The sequence below is a fragment of the Dryas octopetala genome, chromosome 9, assembly GCF_963921425.1.
Source record: "Dryas octopetala chromosome 9, drDryOcto1.1, whole genome shotgun sequence".
In the NCBI taxonomy this organism is placed as follows: Eukaryota; Viridiplantae; Streptophyta; class Magnoliopsida; order Rosales; family Rosaceae; genus Dryas; species Dryas octopetala.
In genome coordinates, this window is record NC_141374.1 from 10,220,377 (window position 1) to 10,242,693 (window position 22,317).

Consider the following 22,317-nt stretch of genomic DNA (forward strand, 5'->3'; position numbering starts at 1 on the left):
TTAATTCAGATAGGAGAGCCCCTTCAGCTTTGAATTTCACTTCTTTTGATCCTGAATTTTGTTCTGTCGACTCATAGTTTCAATTATCTAGCTTCGGAAAATAATGTATCTTTGTTATTACATAAGTATTTTATGTTGCATCAGATATCCATATATTGTTTTTTTGGTGTGGTATATTAGATTTCCATATTAATTTACACATAATCACTCCTATAGTCCTTATACACTCAACATTACAATGTGAACAGGACTTGTACTTTATGTTAGGTTGTTTTGTAAAAGTTATTGACCCACAAGAGTAACGATTAACACATGTTAATCTTTGTTAACCTAACTGCCCACAATCGAGCAATGATAATCGTTCGAGAACTGGACAGGCAGACAATAAGCACTCGACAACTTCTCCAGTTACTTCAACAGATTGGAAAACAATAACTTTGAGGGACTTAAAGCCACTGTATGCACAAGGGTGTAGGCTTGGAATACCTAAAGAACCATTCAAAACAGAACACAAGTGCTTCAAATCACTATCAGACCCTTTTTGGATACCTAAAACTTGGTGGTGGGGAATTTTCTTGGGATAAGTATAGCTGCATTGAATCTGTGCATTGTACATGCAATCTACTAACAAGATCAACTCAAGCATTTGGACTCTCTTTTCCACTGCAACTTGAACCCATTTATTAACGTTACTTGTAAACCTTCGATCTATGAGATCAAAATCAACCCTGATTTTATCTATGTTTGTGCCTTTATGTTGTTCCACTACACTATTCAGTATTCACCCAATTAACATACCTACTAACATGTCAATCGATTTCTTTCGGCCATCACTTCAAAAAGCGTTTTTAACTAATTGTGTCGGGGATTTTGGTTTATTGTTAGGAATTTTAGGTTTTTATTCATTTTTGGGCTCTAACAAGTAGGTCTTAATAGTTTCATCATCAAAGTTAAGAGTCGTAGTAGACACCCACAAAAACCGCCATGAGAAAGAATACTAGTAATTCCTTCTTCCTTTAGGGCAAGAGAGACACTATGCTAACAAGAATTTCATCTGGCAACTCAGATTCAATCCACCGAATTGTAGTCACCCTTGGCTTGGGCAACTTGAGAAATTTTACGCCCCCTTTTATCCATTAAATTTGAGAATGGTTTTGCCCTCTTACTAATCTAAAGTACTAATGTAGGGATTTTGGAAAGAGATTCTTGGGTTAACTTAGGGCATAAGTAGAAGGCAGTTGGGTCAATTCTAAAAAAAAAACCCTTTTTTTGCTATTTTGATTTCTTGGGTCCATTACCCTAAATTTTTTTCTGTTTTATGACTTTTATCATTATTTTTAGTTCTATATTGCAGAAATCAAGAACCTGCAGAAGTTTTTCTCCCATAGCGATAAGGAATCACACTTATAGTGTAAAAACTAAAAAGAAATCATAGTCCTAATAAGATTAGTATACATCGATGAACATCATCAGAAATACAACTTTAAAACAACCAACTTTAAGTATAGCAAAAAATTCAAAACCCTAAACGACATGGCTTGATTTAGATAAGCTTAGGTGGAGTTGTTTGCAAGTTGCTTCGCTTAACTTCTTCATTCTGGATTGCTGGAAGTCACAAACTTCTAAGGCATACTCTATTTATTTTATATAATTATATACATACCTTCTAAGTCTAGTTTAGCCAAAGTGCCAAACCAGCTGGCCAATTATAGAAAAATTACTGTCACATTTCAAACCAAAACCAAAACCAAAAGAAAAGAAAAAATATTGCTTTAACATTTTTTATTTCAAATTAAAATAATATACTTAAAATCTAAATATCATAAATCAGCGGCCCACCACTGAATATTCCCAATTTGCAATGTGGATATCCGCACTTACATGGTACCATTTATTTTTAGTAACAATTGTCATATATAAGATTTAAAATAAAGATTTCTTTCCGATAAAGGAGAGTTGCGCATTTTGGTATCATTAAAAAAACCAAATACAGTAAAATTCCTATAAATGAATGTTCGATAAATTAATAATTTGGGTTAAATAATAAAATCTTTATGTCTCAACTCGGGCCAATGTACTAAAATAATAACCTCACTAAATGCATAAGATAATAATTTTCTTGAAATTATTTAGGACCCAGCAAATATATAAGTTAATAATTGATAAAATACATAAAAGAAATAACACATAAAAATTGATAATACATATTAAGGAACTTTTTACTTTAACAACTTCTATTTTCTCAATTCAACTATCAAAATATGCTTCTAAATTTGTTTGCCTTTTCTTTGTACCTAAACCGAATTGAACCTCATCCTTAATTTTTTGCAATGCATACACTACATTTGGTATATTTTTTTCATTTTGAAAACACTTGATCTTCTAGTTCATTTTGAAAAATGTATGTATATGTACTTATTTTGAATACACTTGATTTTCTTGTTCGTAATGCATGTATGTATGTACTTATCTTAAAATCACATAATTTTCTAGTTTTTAACGTTCATTTAATAATAATTTTTCTTCATCCCTATAATATTAATTTATAAAGGTTTTACTGTACAGTACTAATATTTATACTTGCAAATATGGAAATAGAGAATATTAAAATAAATATTAAAATCTAATTAAGGACCAGTACTGAACGAGTCAACCCAGTGATTCACATTAACTCAGCCGGCCCCACACAAACCGTGACGATGAAGCAACGACAAACGAAACCAAAACCCCTAGGTGGCGCCAAGTGTATGTTATCGTTACTCCAGCTGTTACTTAATTCATTCTCATTGCGCCACGTGTAATAGCTGATCAAAAGATTTAAAACGACATCGTTCAGGTTGTTCTGATAAAGTTTATTCATTGTTTCAGGCTGTGAGTTTAGTTTCGTTACCGTGCGTTACATTCATTTGTTGAACATTGTTGATTGCCTCTGCGCATCTACCAGTCTTCATGGCCTCGCGGACTCTCTGATTGATTGAGATCACCAAACCCTCTCACACATTTTGGCTCACTCTCTCTCTCCTAGGGTTCCCAATTCCCCCCAAATCTCTCGCAATTTCTCACCTTAGGGAGCCAATTGGGGCTCTGCGCGACAAAATTACTAGGGTTTTTCGATGACCTATGACGAAGATGACGATCGAGAGGGGGTGGTGCCTGAGCTGATTATGAGAATTGAGGGTGAAGATGAGAAAGGGGAATATGGGAAGTTGAGGCATGATCCTGGCGATTGCGGACCACCGGAGCGGTTTGTGGGGCCGCCGGAGCCCTCTTCTCCCAAAAAAATGGGTTCTGTGTGGTATTGGGTTCGGTTGGTGTTGTTGTTCATGTGCTTGGGGTTGTTGGCTGGGGTTTTTGCCAAATGGGTCGGACCTTTTCTCATGGAAAAGGTAAATTTTTCCTTTTTTTTTTCTCGTTTTTGGTATTGGGTTTTCTTCAATTTTCTTATACTGGACCTGAGGTTTATATTGGAAGGCATGAATTTTTTGTTCCATGTAGAACCAATCTACCTCGGTTTTGTTACTGGTATGGAATTGATTAATTGTTTGCATCTTCTTTTTTGGTAGAGCTTTGTATAATATAGAATGTCTTTGTCCTTTTGTGGTAATCGCTCTGTCTTGCTTGTAGGCATTGCTACTTCGGGTAGCATTAAGTTTTGATGAGATGGGTAATCATATATTAGTTTTGGGATTACGATTTGGAGCTTGTGTGTTTGTGTAACATTGACAATGTTAATGGCTGCAATCAATTATGTTGCATTCACTTTAAGTATTGCTCCCCCTTTTGAGTGTTAATATGTCCTGTATTCTAATGGTTTTAGCTGAGTTTTAAATGTATTACTCTAGATAGTAGATAATTTTGAATAACTGCTAATTCATTGCATGGTGTCTGCCCAAAACAAGTGTTGCTTCAATGGAGAAACATTGGAGATTAAGAATACCGCACAATTATTAGGTCTTATCCTAAATGTTATCATTGGCTGATTTCTGTGTATTCTTCCTGTCCTAACTAGCTTTGTTACCAGCAACCTCAGATAGGTTGCGATATGCCTCCAGATATAAATACTCTGTTACTATGCTAACTAATGATGAAATTATTTACAGGAGATTATTCCAATGATAAACTGGGAGACAAGAACATTTAGTACTCCAGTTCTGGCAGTTCTGGTCTTTGCTTCTGTAGCATTACTGCCTACCCTACTTTTACCATCTTCACCTTCTATGTGGGTAGCTGGTATGACTTTTGGCTATGGCTATGGATTTCTTCTAGTCATATCAGCAGCATCTGTGGGTGTATCACTTCCATACTTCCTTGGCTCTCTCTTCTATCATAAAATTCAAGTGCGTAACTTGTGTTAAAGCTACCTCTCTCTCTCTCTCTCTCTCTCTCTCTCTCTCTCTCTCTCTCTCTCTCTCTCTCTCTCTCTCTCTCTCTCTCTCTAATATTTAAACATTTCTTGATTCTTATGCAGGGATGGTTAGAAAAATATCCAAAGAGAGCTTCCATTCTAAGATCAGCTGGCGAGGGAAACTGGTTTCATCAGTTTCGAGCTGTAACATTAATCAGGATTTCTCCATTCCCTTATATTATATATAATTACTGTGCTGTGGCAACAAATGTCAAGTATGGTCCTTACCTCTTGGGGTCTTTGGCGGGAATGGTGCCAGAAACTTTTGTTGCCTTATACACGTATGTGAAATCCCCTCCCTCTCTCTCTCACTCGTAGATTTATCTGTGTCTTTAAGTGCCTATTGTTTGAACTCTGGCATTGTTCTAAAATCATCTTAGGACATATCTACGCATAAATTCTTATATCGGCAACAAGACAACTTCTTATGTGCATAGGAACATGGATTATATTTATTTTTATAAATCTTCTATGTTTGAAATTCATGTGGAGTCTAGGATATCAGTAATTTTCTTAAAATGAGACTTCTTGTAGATTGGGTTGTGCTTAATCTTTGCTTATTGAACTTAATTATTATTTTTGGGAAAGATGTATTTTTCTGCATGTCTGTATATTAAAGGTCATTTTAGTAGTGTATCGAATCTGTTTCCAGAGCTAAATTTGCGATTAGTAATTTCCTTGTTTGAGCAAGTTAATATTAATGGTTTCAAATATGTTGCATTGGTGAATCACCATTTCTCCTGTTCAATATAAATGTCGGATTTTCAACAATTAAGCAATATAGTGTAACTTGGTTTAGGGATGGTTGGAAGTCGCAGTTGCTGTGCTGGCCTTCTTTAGGAGTTCCCTGCATTGATTTTCACTTGGCATGTGCACACCACATCACCATTAATTTCTATTTATTGGTAGCTAAGGAAATTGCAGTGTGGTTGGCTTTGGGTATGCTGCACTAGAATGTCTAATCATCTATACCAAGGTGTGATGGCCTGATTCCAATCAATTGTCAAGTCATCATCTCTATGTCTTATCGCATTCATATTATCAACAAAGCTTATCACTCTTTCCCCTGTTAAGTTCTTCTTCCACTTCATTCTTCCAATCTGGTTTCTGTGCATTTAGCCGGTTGTGACTTGTGAGGAAAGGTTAGGGCAGAAAAGGAGGGGACAGCATAGGAAATGCTTTAGTGGTCAATAATTTTTCATTTCACATTTTCTTTTCATATTTTATTTCTCAAGTATGAAACAGAATACATCTTAATTGTTTCAAGTTCTTAGCCATTTGTTCCATCTTGTTCTCATGGAAATTACTATATTGTTTAGATTTTCAACCAATTGATTGTGCTTCACTTTTTTATGATCAGCAAGTTCCTCTCTTGTTTTCGTTTCATTGCAGTGGGATCCTGATACGGACGTTGGCAGACGCTTCACATGAGCGCCATGGCCTTTCGGCACCACAGATTATCTTCACAGTTGTTGGGTTCTCGTTGACTGTGGCTACCACGATTTTCTTCACAGTGTATGCAAAAAGGCAGCTCAAGGAATTACAGAAGGAAGATGAGCCACTGTTGCAATAAGCTTCTGGTTCTAGTTTCAGTGTCAGGAAGGGCATCTGCTGCATAAGCCAGACCAAAAACACGGTGCTTGCTTAGATGAAGTTTCTTTTATTAAATGACTTCATCTGTTGGTGTTGTCAATGTATTATGCAATATAAACAGTGTGGAAGACGCAGAGGAGGAGAAGCCATGGCATACATTTAACATGATCGACACTGTTATACCAGCATTTTTCATTGAAAAAAAGTGCTGCTTTGCTCTGTTTCTGTCTCTCTCTTAATTGTCCGTTGTATATGATTGAAATGTTTATTGAATGATTGGATTGGACTCTGGCAAGATTCTTGACTGTATATAAGATTGACTCATTAATATATTAATTGTAGATGTTTATTGTCATGTCCTCTCTCTCTCTCTCTCTCTCTCTCTCTCTCTCTATATATATATATACATATACATATATGCGTTGGGGGAGTGGTCGTAGATGATAAATACTATCTGTTTCTGTTCTCTATACTTATTTTTTCCTTCTGGGTTACTATCATTTTCGCCTCAGGCACCGGGTGTGTGCGTGTCTTGATGCAACTGTGTAAGTAACTTGGTAGATATGCTTGTTTTTGTACTTGAGACCCATAAAGAGAGTTCGTGTGCCTCTTTGACATGCTTCGCTACTTGCTAAGTAGCAAGTGGTCGTAACACTCTAATTAGAGCATGTACATTGCTACGCCAAAAGCAAGGCTAAAGATAAGATTTAGCCTAAAATGTGAAAAAATCTCTACATTGCTTTGCCAAAGGCAAGATTTTGAGCTAAATTTGATCTAGAATTTTGCTTTTGCATACACAGAAGCCAAGAGCTAGTGGAGTCCACATGAGAAAAGGTGGGTATAGTGGATTCTATGTGTCGCGGTGGGTATAGTGGATTCTATGTGTCGCGCAACGATTGGAGAGCAAGAGAGTGGCGAGACCCGTTTGGTTTGTTCTTCACATGGGGGATAACGGCTGGCCTACCTTCACATGTTTTCATTTTCACTTTCATGTTTTTTTTTAATTAATAATTAGCTTATCCATTAGACGATGACATGTGGCCCAGTCAATTAATAAATTAAATAGATCACATTTAGCCTTAGTCTTTAGCAAATGTGCAAATTTATAGTTTAGCTAAAAGCAAAAGCTAAATCTTGCATTTAGTCTTGCATCTTGTTTTTAGCAATATACACCCTCTTGGTGTTAGGACTGTTTAGCCAAAAGCAATAAAAACAAAAACAAAGTACAATGTAAATGGGTGATGGGCCGATGGGCCGATGGCTCTGAGTAACCATTTGTTTGACCAGAATCTTAGAATAGGAATAATAATTGCACTCATATTTATGTTTATTTCGGATAATGGGTTTTTAATTTCTATTTCAATATTTGGAATAAAAACATAATCAAAATTAGGAGAAGACTTGTTGTTTCCATTATAATGTTTAGTATTATTTCCTATTATATTTTCTAATTAGGTAATTGACACATATCAATATAATAGGAAAGATATGTGCCAATATTTTCTATTTCTCAAAGTTTGGTAATCTTTCTTATTATAATTTTTTAGTTTTTCAATATAGCCAAATAATGAAAAAATATATATGGTAATTTTTACATCCCATATTAACTATATAATAGAAATATCATCCCCTCATGATATTTTTATTCCTCCTTTTTTATGAAATTCTTCTACAATCAACTAAAGTCAATTCTTTAGTTTTGTTTCATTTCCTGTCAACTAAACATCAAGTTTTCCTGGAATGGAATCTAATTCTCATTCCAAACTTTGGATTACAACCAAACAAACATGGCCTATAGTTGTGTGGTTGACCTCACAACAAGGTAAGCTTTCTGAGTACTTTTGACCTTCGGGCCAAAAAAAAAAAAGTAAGTTTTCTTGGTTTCCCATAATTTAGTATTATTCTTGTTTGGTGCATATAATAGAATTAGATATGATAAATAGCTAAATTCATGTGTATTTAAGGAAAAATATGGAGGGTATCTTCTAACTTGTAGGAAGAAGATGAAAAGAATATAGGTTATTTAATCCCACTATTTTTTGGGGGATTAGAATGGATAAGTCTTCTTTTATGATTAGTCTATCTTAATACTTCTTATTCCTTCAAGTTAGAAACTTCTTTTTTGAATACACATGAATTTTGGCCCCGTTTGAGATTGCGGTGGAGGACCCAAAAGCTGCTGTGGATGACAATTCTCAATCACCTACAACAGTTTTGGTGTTTGGTAAAAAAATAAAAAACTGCTTTTCCTCACAATTCTCAACTCCCGACAACAAAAACAGAAAGCAAGTTTCTAAGTGCTTTTGAAAGCTGCAATAACTCACAGCAACAATGAATATTTTATTTTACCCTTAATACCCTCATTGATTTCTATGATTTTTATTTGTTTATTTTAAATTAAAAAATATGTCCATTGTTAGTTATATTTTATATTGTGATAATTAATTATGATATTTTATTTATAGGATTAAAATTATAATATACCTAAAAAAATAATAGGCATACTTATTTAATAATGTTGTTCTTAGAAAAATTAATGCTAATAAAAATTTCTAGTCAAAAATTTCAAAAACAAGTAAAAAAACATATTATTTTTATCAAACAAATAAGTGAAATGCATTTTTAGTATCATGTCCATTTTAGTAATTATACACAGTCACATCATTTTTATATTAACATTTTCCAAACACTTTGATACCGTTTTTTGCACTCACAATACTTTTGAAAACATAGTTTACCAAACACTCAACTGCTTTACTTTACAGCTGACTTTACTTCACAGCTGTTTTACTTTAGTCAGCTGTTTTACTTTACAGCTGTTTTTTCTCACAGCAATACCAAACTGGCCCTTAGCCATTTATCCTATCTAATTTTATCATATACATTAAATGAGGCTATATTATATGTAAGTAGATATTATACCGTGATATTGTACAAATAATTTTATTATTATTGCAAACTTTATTCTGGCATGGGTTTATGTTTTCTGGCTAACCGTGTTTTGTTTACCAAAAATCGATAAACCATTACTTAACTTATCATTTATTAATAGAATAAGCATTGAACACATTCTGACAACTACCGCTCGTTACAGATTCGGATTCGCCCACAAAAAAATGAAAAAAAAAATCATAATATTATTTCTTTTTTCGTTTACCAACAAGGCAACAATCTATGGAAAATTTCTAAAGAGCATATGTAAGGCATTACCAAAAGTCTAAACCAATTAACCAAAAAAAGGGTCAGATTCTTAAAATTATTTAAGTTGTATGATAATAATGTAATGCAAGAATACATGGAACAAACAAGTATAGAGTGTGGTGTAGCCTTGTAGACTTCCCATCTTGATTTCAAGTGTTTATGATTGCAATAGAGAATTGTATACGGCAATATTCTCAAGCCTGTCACGCACTACTTGTCATTAATAACTTGTGTTTTTCAGCTACTTTCATGCTTTCAAACTTTATTATCATGGGGTACGCATATCATGCAACCTTTTTTCCCTTCTTGTGGTGAGTTGGATTTTGCTCTACAAATAGATAGAAGAGTTGACATACCATCAGCAATTCAGCACCAAGTTTGTTGATTCATAAATTGGTTTTCTTAGGAATAAGTACAAATGAGAGAAAATAATCTAATTACTTAAAAAATAGATAATTCAGTCATTTTTAAGCGTGCAAATGAACTTTACGTTATTTGAACGTTTTGTCACTATTTATTAGTGACATTCAAAAATGACAGTAAAATAATGGTGTCAATCCTAAATTCCTAATTGACAATTACCTGAGTAATGTTCAAACATAAGTTTTATTACCATTTAAAGTCTGGAACATAGTTTTTTTTTTTTTTCTTTATGTTTACTTGTTTTAGTTGGATTTAATTAAAACTGTTTTTGTTTTTTTGTTTGCAAGAAAGAAAGCACATTGTTTTCAGAACTTATTTTATTCTTGTTAGTAGGTTGAATTTGTCCAAAGCCAAGAACTTTAATTGAAGCAAGCTTTGTTTAGATCGTAAAATTTGTTCCAAGTTAATGTCTCATTATCATCCTAGCAAACAAAAGAAAAGAGTACCCACAAAAATAACAATATTTATTGCTAATAAAAATTATATGACTTCAGAACTCAGAAAAGAGATATTCGGATTCAATGCCAAAACAAACGTGTATGGCAAGGATTGTGCAGAGTGCAAACAGAGAGAAAGAAGGTGACAAATCAATTCCACATTTACAACTACCAAACCAAACCATCATGTTCACTGTGCAGTGTGCATTGCCTTACTAATGAATAAAGAGTTTGTTTGTGGTACAAAGTAATTGGATGTCATATAATTATATTTTGATTGAAATTTTAAACTTCAGTAATAAAAAAGTGAACATGTCAAAATTTAAGAGTTACAAAATCATTTGTATGTTATAAAGTAATTATATGACAGAATTTTGTATAAACAAAAAATATTCAACAATGTGTGGTGCAACCACAGTTCTTTGCTTTCTTTATTATTATAGTTTTTTCAATTTTTTTTGTTTGTTTTTGATGTAGATAGAAGAGGGAATTAAATTGGGGCCAAAAAGAATAGAAAAATAAAAAATTCATAAAATTGTGATAGGTCTGTTTGGGACCACCAATGAACTTGCCAGCAGTTGCAGTCACAATTCGGTGTAGTATTAAAGACATTTTTTTTTTTTTCTTTTGAATATTACTTTCAAAGCAAAAAATTTGGGTTGGTTCTGCTAAGTTTGCTGAGAAGATTCTTCCCTTCTTTCTTAGTCAAATGCAAAAAGACAAGATTTGAAGGGAAAAGAGTAACGATACAAAACTCGACTCAAATTAGAAAAAAAATAAAAGAAAAGGTAAATGAAAGAGACCCAGTTGGCCACGTGGCATGATCTAAATATTGGACTTTGTCATTTCCAGCTGGAAATAGTGTGCAAACGCAACGTTAAAGACGACTTTCTTTCTTTCTCTTTCTTTTTTTTATTTATTAATTTGTTATATTATTCTTTTTGTCAATAATTTGTGATTTTGTTCTATTATTTGATACAGTGCATAGAAAAAACGTTATTTTTTTGTTATATTTGAGAGGATCTAATTTTATTTTTAACTCATTTACCTAATCCACCGTTGCCACTTGATATCAATACAATTCTGATATGGTTCAAAACGGGTTAGTTTTCTAATAAAGTTCGAACCAAAATATGGTAAGTTGGTAATTAATTAATGATATTTTAATTAAAGGAGCAAAACCAATGTCTTCTCAAAGTCTTAATCCAAACGGTTCAATGCAAAAAGCAGAGAGAGAGAGAGAGAGAGACAGAGACAGAGTTTTGTACGTTGTCATCAAATAGTAGAGAGTAGAGACAGATTTCACTAAAAATACCCTCTTCTCTTCTTCTTCTTCTTCTTCTTCTTCTTCTTCTTTTTCTTTAATTTTCTTGGTCAGTAATTATGGTGGTGATGGGAGGTGCTGGCATGGTTGGTGGGGAAGAATGAATGCTGTGAAAGAGAAGCAGGCCCAACAATCAACATAGCTCTCTCTCTCTCTCTGTCTTTGTTAATTCAACATTATCATTGTGTTACATACAACATAGAGATTAGAGAGAGAGAGAGAGAGAGAGAGAGAGGGAGGGAGAGAGAGACATGCACGTGGTTCAGGTTCAGTTAAGTGGAGGCGAACTGCTTAGTTTTCAGACTATATATTATAAGCAGTTACATTAATTTTGGCTCTCACTCTCTCACCTGCTTCCTTTACAGCCAAGCCAAAGCCAAAGACCACTCTTTCCTCCATTTTTATTTCCCTCCTTTCAATTCAGCCCATAACTCCCTGCCCTCCATTACTTCTCTGTTCTCATTTCTCTCTGTCTTTCTCTTCTTTCAAGCCAAGCTCAAATTTTGGTGCTTTTGGTTCAACTCAGAAGATAAAATAATTCGTAAATTTTGGATCTTTCAATTGTTCCTCCTGAGCCTTGACTGAGACAAACCCAGAAGCCAAAACCAGCAGATTCGACGAGTACTTGTATTCCCAACTCTTTTTCTGTACAAATGTGGTCTAATTCTCAGAGATTTCTTCAATTCCTGTGAGACCCAGAAGCTGAAAATGTTGCTATTTGGTCATGATCGTGATGGGGTGTTTCTCATTCTCGAAAACAAGTGCAACACTCGAAGCAAAGTAGCAGGAGAATTCGGATCTTATCTCAATCAGATCCAACTACCATAATGCCAAACGGGTAGACCCCTTTACCACACATTCTAACTATGTTTAGCATGAGAAAGCTCCATAATTTTCCTCTTTCTCATGCTCTTTTGTGCTTTGTTTCTTTCCTTTTTGGAATCATTGTTGTTTCACCAGTAACTGACAAAGAGATTCTGCTTCAATTCAAAGGAAATATAACAAATGACCCCCACAATAGCTTAGCTTCATGGGTACTTAGTGGGAATCCTTGCCAAGATTATATAGGTGTGTTCTGTAACACTGCTGGGTTTGTAGAGAGGATAGTTCTGTGGAATACTAGCTTAGGTGGAGTATTGTCTCCGGCTTTGTCGGGGTTGAAATCCTTGAGGGTTTTGACATTGTTTGGGAACAGGTTTATAGGAAACATACCAAAAGAGTATGCTGATATTCAAACATTGTGGAAGATCAATTTTAGCTCAAATGCGTTATCTGGGTCGATTCCGGAGTTTATAGGTGATTTGCCTAGCATTAGGCTTCTGGATTTGTCAAGGAATGGTTTTACTGGGGAGATTCCATCAGCTTTGTTTAAGTACTGTTACAAAACCAAGTTCATTTCTTTGTCTCATAACTCTCTTTTGGGTTCAATTCCGGAATCATTGGCTAACTGCTCGAATCTTGAAGGGTTTGATTTCTCTTTCAACAATCTCAGCAGTGGCATTCCTTTGCGAATTTGTGATATTCCAAGGTTAGATTATGTGTCACTCAGAAGCAATGCCTTATCAGGGGGTGTTCTGCAGCAGCTTTCAGCTTGCCAGAGCTTGAAACTATTGGATCTTGGTAGCAATATGTTCACTGGTTCAGCACCATTTGGGGTTCTTGGATCGAGAAATCTTACTTATTTCAATGTATCACATAATGAGTTCAATGGGGAGATTCCTCAGATTACAACTTGTAGTGAGACAATGGAGTATTTCGATGCTTCAGGGAATGCTTTGAATGGAGAGGTTCCTCTGAGTATTACTAATTGTAGAAGTCTCAAGGTCTTGGAGTTGGGATTCAATAAGCTGAGTGGGAGCATCCCAGATGTGCTTGGCAATCTGGATAGGCTTTTGGTGATTCAATTGTGTAATAATTCAATAAGTGGAACAATTCCAGAGAAGTTTGCAAACATTCAGCTGCTTCAGGTTTTGGATTTGCACAATCTCAACCTTGTTGGTGAAATACCCAATGATATAAGCAATTGCATGTTTCTTCGCGAGCTGTGAGTCCAAATACAATAACTAGAATTTGCTTAAATTTACATCAAATCAAGATTGCTTAGAATCTAACCAAAAAAAATCTTATTTATATTGTTGTTGCAGGGATGTCTCTGGTAATGCTTTACAAGGAGAAATTCCACAAAAGCTTTACAACATGACTTATCTTGAAATCCTTGACCTGCATAAAAACCAGCTCAATGGAAGCATCCCACCAGACCTGGGAAACCTGTCAAAATTACAATATCTGGATCTGTCACAAAATTCACTTTCTGGGCCTATTCCTTCTTCTCTTGGGAATCTAACAAAGTTGACCTTTTTTAATCTTTCCTCCAATGACCTCTCAGGCACAATTCCTACAACTATCCAAGGTTATGGCTTGTCTGCATTTATTGACAATCCCTTTCTCTGTGGTGCCCCTTTGGACCAGCCTTGCTCAGCAAAGGGCAATGGTACTACGACTTCCACTTCGAGGAAACCCAAGGTTCTTAGTGTGTCTGCCATCATTGCAATTGTTGCTGCTGCAGTGATTCTTACTGGGGTGTGTCTGGTATCCGTTATGAACATCATGGCCCGCAAAAGGAAGAAAGATGATGCAACAATAGTTGTTGAGAGCACACCACTTGGTTCAACTGATTCAAATGTTATAATTGGGAAGCTGGTTCTCTTCAGCAAAAGTTTGCCCTCAAGGTATGAAGACTGGGAGTCTGGCACAAAAGCTTTGCTTGACAAAGAGTGTTTGATAGGTGGTGGATCAATTGGTACAGTCTACAGAACAGATTTTGAAGGTGGCATCTCAATTGCAGTGAAGAAGCTTGAGACTCTGGGAAGGATTAGAAACCAAGATGAATTTGAGCAAGAAATTGGAAGACTGGGCCAGCTTAAACATCCCAATTTAGTAGCTTTTCAAGGTTACTACTGGTCCTCAACAATGCAGTTGATGCTATCGGAATTTGTCCCAAATGGGAATTTGTATGACAATCTACATGGTCTTCATTATCCAGGCACAAGCACTGGCAGCGGCAATAGTGAATTGTATTGGTCTAGGAGATTCAAGATTGCTCTGGGAACGGCGAAAGCTCTTGGCTACCTTCACCATGACTGTAGACCTCCCATTCTCCATCTCAACATTAAATCCACTAACATACTCTTAGATGAGAACTATGAGGCAAAGTTGTCTGATTATGGGTTGGCTAAATTGCTTCCCATTTTGGACAATCATGGTTTAACCAAATTCCACACTGCTGTAGGGTATGTTGCACCGGAGTTGGCTCAAAGTCTAAGACTAAGTGAGAAATGTGATGTGTATAGCTTTGGAGTAATTCTTTTGGAGCTGGTCACAGGGAGGAAGCCAGTAGAGAGTCCAACAGCAAACCAGGTGGTGGTTTTGTGTGAATATGTTAGGGGGTTATTGGAGGGTGGCTTTGCTTCAGATTGCTTTGACAGAAGCTTAAGGGGTTTTGTAGAGAATGAACTGATTCAGGTTATGAAGTTGGGGCTGATTTGTACATCTGAGATCCCTTCAAGAAGACCAAGCATGGCTGAGGTTGTTCAGGTTCTTGAGTCCATCAGAAATGGGTCAGAATCGTAGTAATCAAAATGAAACTGAAGAACTGTGTTTTTACCTCAGCATCAGATCAATGATGCATTTTTACTAGAGCAGAGGTCATAAAGAAAGTGGTTTAGCAGGAAGGGAACTTGCATTAGTTATGGAGAGTAGAAAGTTTTTACATATAGGAAAAAAAGCATATAATTCTTTTGTAATCATTTGAGGTTACCAAATCAATTGTTTTTTACATTTTTAAATGTTGCAAATAAAACATTCATTCACTGTATCTCATTAATAGACAAACACTCAGTGTAGTTAAAACTTTATTCTTGTTTCATGTGCACACACATGCAAGGGAAGAGACACCTCTTCACCTCATCCCCTTCTATTAAATATTTTTCCATACATGCAGCCATGAGCTATGGGGAAATTTAAAGGCCATATTGTGTGTAAAGCATGAGTTTCTTTAAACTGCAAGATCAAAATCAAATAACCTCCAGATCTTGTCACGTGCATTAAGTCCAAGCACAAGTAGCTGTAGAATTTGAAGATCTATTAGATTGGACTTGGTCAAATTGGAATTTGGGTTGCACTTAGAAGTTAGTTCTTGGATTCAGAGTGAATGTCTCCTTCGACTGCAAACAACAGTATCTCTGAAGCTACAGCAAGAGTTATTACTTTAAAAATTTGTATGCAACCTGAACCTGGAGAATGAATGAACAACATTTCAACTGTGTGATTTACAGGTTTCGGAAATTTTCCGAATTCGTTCCATAACAACAGGAATATCATTTTCAGTCAACATTGTAAAACAAAACCGGAACCATCCGGGTTCAATACAATGACAAGAAGATCCAGGAGTTACATTAACCTTAGCTACATTCAACAACCTATCCCACAGCTCAAGCTCCCCTTTCTCACTGTAAGAGCGAATTAACCCACTCATGTCAGCCCAACAGTAGAAACCCCCATTGCTCTTTGTGCACTCAATGCCCAATTGCTTCAACCCTGTCACAAATTTAAGGTACATTCTTCGAAGCCTTTCTCTATTAATCTCAATGAACTTTTGGATAAATTTGGTGTCTGAAAGCATAGAGATAAGCAACCGTTGGGATGGGACGGAAATGGATGAGAACCTTGTCAACCTTTTAGCAGCAGCAAGTACATTCTTGTTAAAGGAGTAGATTGCGCCCACCCTAAAACCTGGAAGAGAGAGGTCTTTAGATAAACCATATACTATATGAACTCTGTTCCGGTCGAGATCGTCCAATTCAACGATTTCTGCCATGCTTACAAACTCTTCACCTCCATGCGTGGGTCCAGCAAATATTTCATTTGAGATTATATGAATGTTCTTCTCTCTGGCAAAGTCTAGAAGACTGTATAGTGATTCACGACTAAGCAAACCGCCAACAGGATTTGAAGGATTAGAAATTATCATCCCACGAATTTTTGAACCGCGTTTCTTTGCCTGGTTGAATGCTCGGTCAAGAGCAGTTATACTTAAATTGAATTTGTCAGCACTACGGCATGTAACAGGTATTATTTCCACTCCAGTTCGCCACTTTACATCACCGTCCAAACTGCATAACATGTTCAGAAAGTCAGTTTTTCTTAGAGTCAGGGAGACTTACGTACAGAAACTCTTCATAAATGTTCAGAACTCAGAACTTCAGATTAGTTGATAGTTATTACCCAGGGTAATATGGTGCTGGAACAAGAAATGCATTTCCACTGTCTGCTAGGCAGAAGCTTAGTATCTCAATGGCAGGGGTTGCACCAGCTGTCAATACTATTTGTGAGGGGTTGAAGGAAACTGAATTTCCCATGGCTTGAGACATGAATCCTGCTACAGCCTACAGGTGTGGAAAAATTATAGAGGGCATAAAAACTCAATACAGTACAAAGAGATTTTCTTCAACAAAGAAAACAACACATTGTTCATGGGATAATTGCCAGATTGGTTCTCAATTGCAGTATATATAACGTATAGAAGGTAAACGCATATACATCACAAAAATCAACCTGCACATTGTATAAAAGATTAAACATCTGACCAGAGACATATATTTCCTTAAGAGAGTTAGGAATTGGATAAAGAAGACTAGTCCATATAGATTTAGTACTTATAACTGTTAAAGATAATGGACTCACATTTGACTAACCACTGCTAGTTCTAAAAAAATAATACCATTATTTCGGGTGAATGATGCAAATAATCAACTATGAAGTTCACAGAGTAATTATATTCGCCTGTAAATCATTCAAAGAAGCATTGTAACATTTCAAATAGCCACTTAAATTCAGTTGTGTCAAAAGACCTTGCCATTTTGTAAATTAGTGAATTCCACCTAAAGTTGGACATAAAATTTGAAAGTTAGGTCCATATTCCACCCTCAACCATTTTCAGTCATAAAAAAACAAGTGTTATTCAGTCCAGTTAGTGAATTCCATCTAAAGTTGGACATAAAATTTGAAAGTTAGGTACATATTCCACCAAAAAACTCAACCATTTTCAGTCATCAAAAAACAAGTGTTATTCAATCAGAAATCCAATGAAAAAAGTGGATTTCCTTTAGTAACCTAAAACATGTCGTATTGCACGCAGCAAACTAAAGCATATGCTACAAAAGTACAAAGTTGAAACTCAAATCAGGTTCCATATCAACTTACAAAAATGATGCATTCAACTTAAACATTTGCATGGTAAGAACATGCTTTGAAGATCAATTCACATGAATATTCTTTAACACCCATGTAAAAGTAAATTGAGTAAATATGACATACCACTTTCAGCTCCATTAAGCCATCAAAAGGCTGGTAACAAGCAATCCCACTTATACCAAGCTCCCCACCACCCAATATTGCCTCCGTTACATTCTCCACCAGCCAATCTCGAACCAAGTCCAACGATAACTACACCCACCAAAAAATTCCTCAAAACCCATTAAACCAATTTTTTTTTTTTTTTTAAGATGGCTAAAGACTCAAAGAAAAACAAGTATACAAGCAAAACCCAATTCAACCCACCTTGTTTTCATCCAAACCGAGCTGGATAACCCCATTCGGATTACCCAACTCGTCATACGGATCCTCCTCGACCCTGCTCAACCCAACGAAGTACGGCGACTCACCACCTTTCAAAACCGAATTCGCACGGCCCGAAACGTAAACCGGCCCGCCCGCACCCCTCGGCGAGAGGAGGGTGCGGGAGAGGTTACGTGACAGAACGGGAACTACTTCCGCCAGCTGTCCCGCCAGCGGGTCGGAGTCGGATTCCGGGGAAGGCGGAGGCGTGGGGGGGTTGGAGGTGGAACGGTGGCGTTTCAAGTAGAGTTGGAGGAAATAGAAGAGAGCGCATGGGATGACCGAGCCCAAAACGAGACCTCCCCTGCCCTGAACTACGCCTTGGAGCGGGACTATAACTCTCATGGCGGTGGTGCCTCCTCCTCCTCCGCCAGTGGACCGTCTGGGGGTGTCTTTCTCCGGTGAGGAGTGGCGGACTCGGGTCCTGGTCATTCTGGAGACATCCGGGCGGGCCTAAAATGGGTATTCGGGTCGACTGAGAATACAAGAAGAAGAAGGGTGTGTGTGTGTTACAGTGTTGTAGTGTTGTGCGTGCGAGAGTAATGTGAAGAAAATGTTTGGATTAATTTTGTTATTTGTGTGCGCCGGTCCTTTGTTTAAGGCGAACAATTGGATCCAGTCGTTGGGATTTTTTGGTGGGAGGAGGGATTATTTAGCTGGGTTCTGGGATTTTACTCATATACCCTTTTTAATTTACTTCATTGATTTGGTTACACTTGGACGACGTCGTTAGAGTTAGGCAAGCTTGAGCTGAACTCAACTGAATTATTATTTTTAATTTTTGGAGATTTGGATGGATAACTTGTTTGAATCTTGTTATTTTGGACTAAGGGACTACTATCTATAATGTAATTATGATAATCGAGTCATTTTTGGGTCACCAACATAAATCTTAAATTGTTGTTCAGACTCCAGAATATGTTTATTATAGGTATGCTTGATTTTGCTATAAGTATTTTTTTTTTTTTTTACGCTGAAAGTATTTATTTATTTGAAATCGTTAATTTTCAACAAATTCACATTCGGTTTAACATAAATTGAATTGTAAATCTTACAATTTAATCAAATCTGATTTGAGATTAAAATCTAATTCAATAACATCGATGATTGATATTCTAATAAAGGTAAAACATATTGAAATATGAAAACAATTATAATAAAATAGATTCTTATAACAAAATTTAGTAAATGTGAAATGAAGATATCACGCTAATAAAAGTGTTTTAGTTATATAATGTATCAATAAGAAATCAAGTAAATTATGCAAGATTAGATTTGATTGTGTTTTCACGAAAAATAATATGAATGTTATTTTTGAAGATAGCTATTTGATCTAATTCGTCAAAATCACCAAGCTAATTAAATTAGGTTAAATCAGTTGACTCCAACAAATTAGATTAGAATTACAATGGTCACGGGCTCATTGCCGATCTTGGCATCTCCTCACATGGAAGCATCCTTTTTTAAGCTAGTGGTCAAATGAACTTTCTCCGTATATACTTCTAAAACGCATAACAAGTAACACTCCATTTTAGTTTTAAAATGTTTTTGGTCAAACAAACATTTTAATTAGCCAAACAAATTAGCCTTGGGTTTTATAGTAATTTCAGCAGCCACACTAATTTAATCACGTATTATATTAATATATTATTTTTTTTGGCCAAGTATATTAATATATTATTTGCCCACTAGGAAACATTGTTTATATCTGACAATATTGTACGGTTCTCCCTCCATTTGAAATCCCTAGGAATCTCCACACAAGCAAAGGTAGAATCTATAGACTAATAATTGATCCAATGATCCTCTTTAAGTCTTGCCTTTACTTAGCAGTAGAAAACAATCTCTCGGTTTTGTCCCTTCCCGTGTCCACCACACAACCACAATTTAAGCAACCAAGTCTGCCAACCCATCATCAAATATCCCAATGAAATGAAATCAAACTCACCTCTCCTTGTTTCCCCTCCTCCTAGTAAGCCTAGGAGGTGTAATTCTCATGTAAACTATGAATTGTCACTCTTGCAAGCTTTTTGATTTTGTTGTTTTTCTTAGACAAGTGCAAAGGCTTTTTGGTTAGGACCATTTTCTACAATTATAGCATTCAAAATCCGAAATCATCCAAAAAAGACATTAGAATTTCTAATTTGGGCTCTTATATCCCTCATGTGTGGCAAAACTCGAGCCAAACACATAATGACCTACAATTAGTGATATGGAGCGTGTTCTAACAATAGACTTAACACATAAAATGTTCACTATAATACTATGCATATAAAAGTTAGAGCATCAAACTCAAAATTAATTGACAATAAATGAAAAATATGTCCATGACATTATATGTCATAGTTCAATTTATGCAAGACACAAAATTCTTGATGTGAGATTCTAGACTCTCAACATGCAAATCTGATGAGAATTTAGCCAAACACATATTTTGATGCAAATTTGAATAGAGAAATTTAAAATCTTAAATATTATGACGCAAACCTTAAAATTACAAATTCTAATTTCATTTTTCATTTTTTCTTAATCCTTCTATTTATAAAATTAATAAATAATAGAAAATATTTGTTTGAGTCTGAAGTGTTGAGTGTAAAATTGGCATCTAGAGTCAACGCAGGCAAGTTTACAAGCAAACCAATTGGTTCAACAACAGATGGTTATCCAAACGAGGCTGATAACGTACAGTAATGTCGCGGTATATTTTGGACTTTGGAGCACGCAAGCTTTCACACTCCCACATATATATGCTAATACTTTTGAATGTGAATTGTGGTTCGTGACTATACAGTTTTTAATTCTTGAAAACCAAGGGTTGCAATAAGAAGAGCGCAAATTTTCTTGTATTTTCGCAGAGTGCAACTGCAAATAGTGTTTTGGGGGGCATATGGTAAACACATCCCCTACAATAAGCTCAAATTTACCTTAAGCTTATTGGGCCGGAACACATGCCTTTCAAGCATTGGAGAAAAATAGGTTGATTAGAGTATTGCCGCAACCACACGTCGGAAAAGTGAAGAGTTATCAATTAGTATTAAGGAGTTAGACCACATATACTAACGTCGAGGCTTTTTAGTAAAACTTCATACTTGTTTAATGTCGCGGTTAACTAATTAAATTGAAATGAATATAGGCATGTGTGGTGTGTGCGCCTTTATGAAGGTGCATGGTCAAACTCATCACTAGCTTCCGCACAATACCAAAGTGGTCATTTTTAGATTGAACTAGTAAAAATGGTGTAAATGACTCTTATATAGGGTCTATAATAGTGTAGTTATGTTAATGAGTTGTCTTATATTTCATTTTTTACATGTTCTTTTATTAGTACACTTATTAGTTGTGTGGATTTGAACCGTGGTTCCTTCTCTCTACATAGAGAGATAGAGAATGGACAGCAAATTAATCCACATATAATTGAAGTACCCCTTCAACAAAATTTCTCCCTCCACTCTTGCCCAAATCAGAAGACAATTTAACAAGGACATGCATCATTAACACTTGTGATGGTCAAAAAACACATAGAGAGAGATAGAGAATGGACATAAAATGAATCCACATGGCTAGCTTTGGCTTTGGCTTTGGCTTTGGTGATGGATGTTGATGTTTGAGGCTAGCTTTGGTGCAAAACTTAGCTGGACAAGTATCTTCTAACAAAAACAAAGACATCTCTTCTTGTGGGCTTTATAATCTGGTTGGACACTGATATGGTAATGGCATGGCCTACTGGATTATTGGCCTCTTGTTGAATCAGATCAAGTCCAGCCAATAATTTGGTATATATAGCTAGCTGTCCCCTTTATATTGGCCTTATATATAGCCAACTTGTCTAATAAGATTATGTGTGGTACTGCATTTGGTGAAGAGTATGAAGACCACTAGTTTAATTTGCAGCTTAATTAAGTCATGCCTAGCTGAAGGCTGAAGATTATACATAGGAAGAAACAATTGTCAGCATTAATAAATAAACATTGGTGCATGTGTGCAAATGTGATTGGCTGTTTTTCTTCACATATCTATTCTAACTTTTACATATTGTCTTTGGGTGTCATTAGAGTACAGAGTGCATATTTTGTCAAGGACAAAATAATATAAAGGGTTTAGAGAGATTAATTCATGTGGTATGTCATATGGGGTATTCTCTTACAATGAGGTAGGACTCACAACGCATAAGACCCACTTCTTTATGAGAGAATGTCTCATAAGACATGACCTAATCTTGCATGAACGACAGAACGAGCAATATAAAAACATAAAACATG

The 22,317-nt window shown here is 35.7% G+C and overlaps 3 protein-coding genes across 3 annotated transcripts; 2 read left to right on the forward strand and 1 right to left on the reverse strand.

The window, feature by feature from the left end:
• The first annotated feature begins 2,887 nt into the window (after nt 1-2,887).
• LOC147273898 (uncharacterized) lies at nt 2,888-6,353 on the forward strand. The gene is made up of 4 exons (XM_086256912.1): nt 2,888-3,386; nt 4,101-4,337; nt 4,469-4,686; nt 5,798-6,353. The coding sequence occupies exons 1-4, from the start codon at nt 3,114-3,116 to the stop codon at nt 5,976-5,978; spliced, it is 909 nt and encodes a 302-aa protein (XP_086113038.1). The 5' UTR covers nt 2,888-3,113; the 3' UTR covers nt 5,979-6,353.
• A 5,060-nt stretch (nt 6,354-11,413) lies between these two features.
• On the forward strand, nt 11,414-15,285 carry LOC147273899 (Leucine-rich repeat protein kinase family protein). The gene is made up of 2 exons (XM_086256911.1): nt 11,414-13,427; nt 13,528-15,285. Exons 1-2 carry the CDS (start codon nt 12,250-12,252, stop codon nt 15,011-15,013), a joined length of 2,664 nt encoding a protein of 887 aa, XP_086113037.1. The 5' UTR covers nt 11,414-12,249; the 3' UTR covers nt 15,014-15,285.
• A 391-nt stretch (nt 15,286-15,676) lies between these two features.
• ACS10 (ACC synthase 10) lies at nt 15,677-18,660 on the reverse strand. The gene is made up of 4 exons (XM_086227956.1): nt 18,002-18,660; nt 17,759-17,887; nt 16,667-16,827; nt 15,677-16,554 (listed from the first exon to the last, which is right to left on the reverse strand). The coding sequence occupies exons 1-4, from the start codon at nt 18,488-18,490 to the stop codon at nt 15,699-15,701; spliced, it is 1,635 nt and encodes a 544-aa protein (XP_086084082.1). The 5' UTR covers nt 18,491-18,660; the 3' UTR covers nt 15,677-15,698.
• Between the last annotated feature and the right edge of the window lie 3,657 nt (nt 18,661-22,317).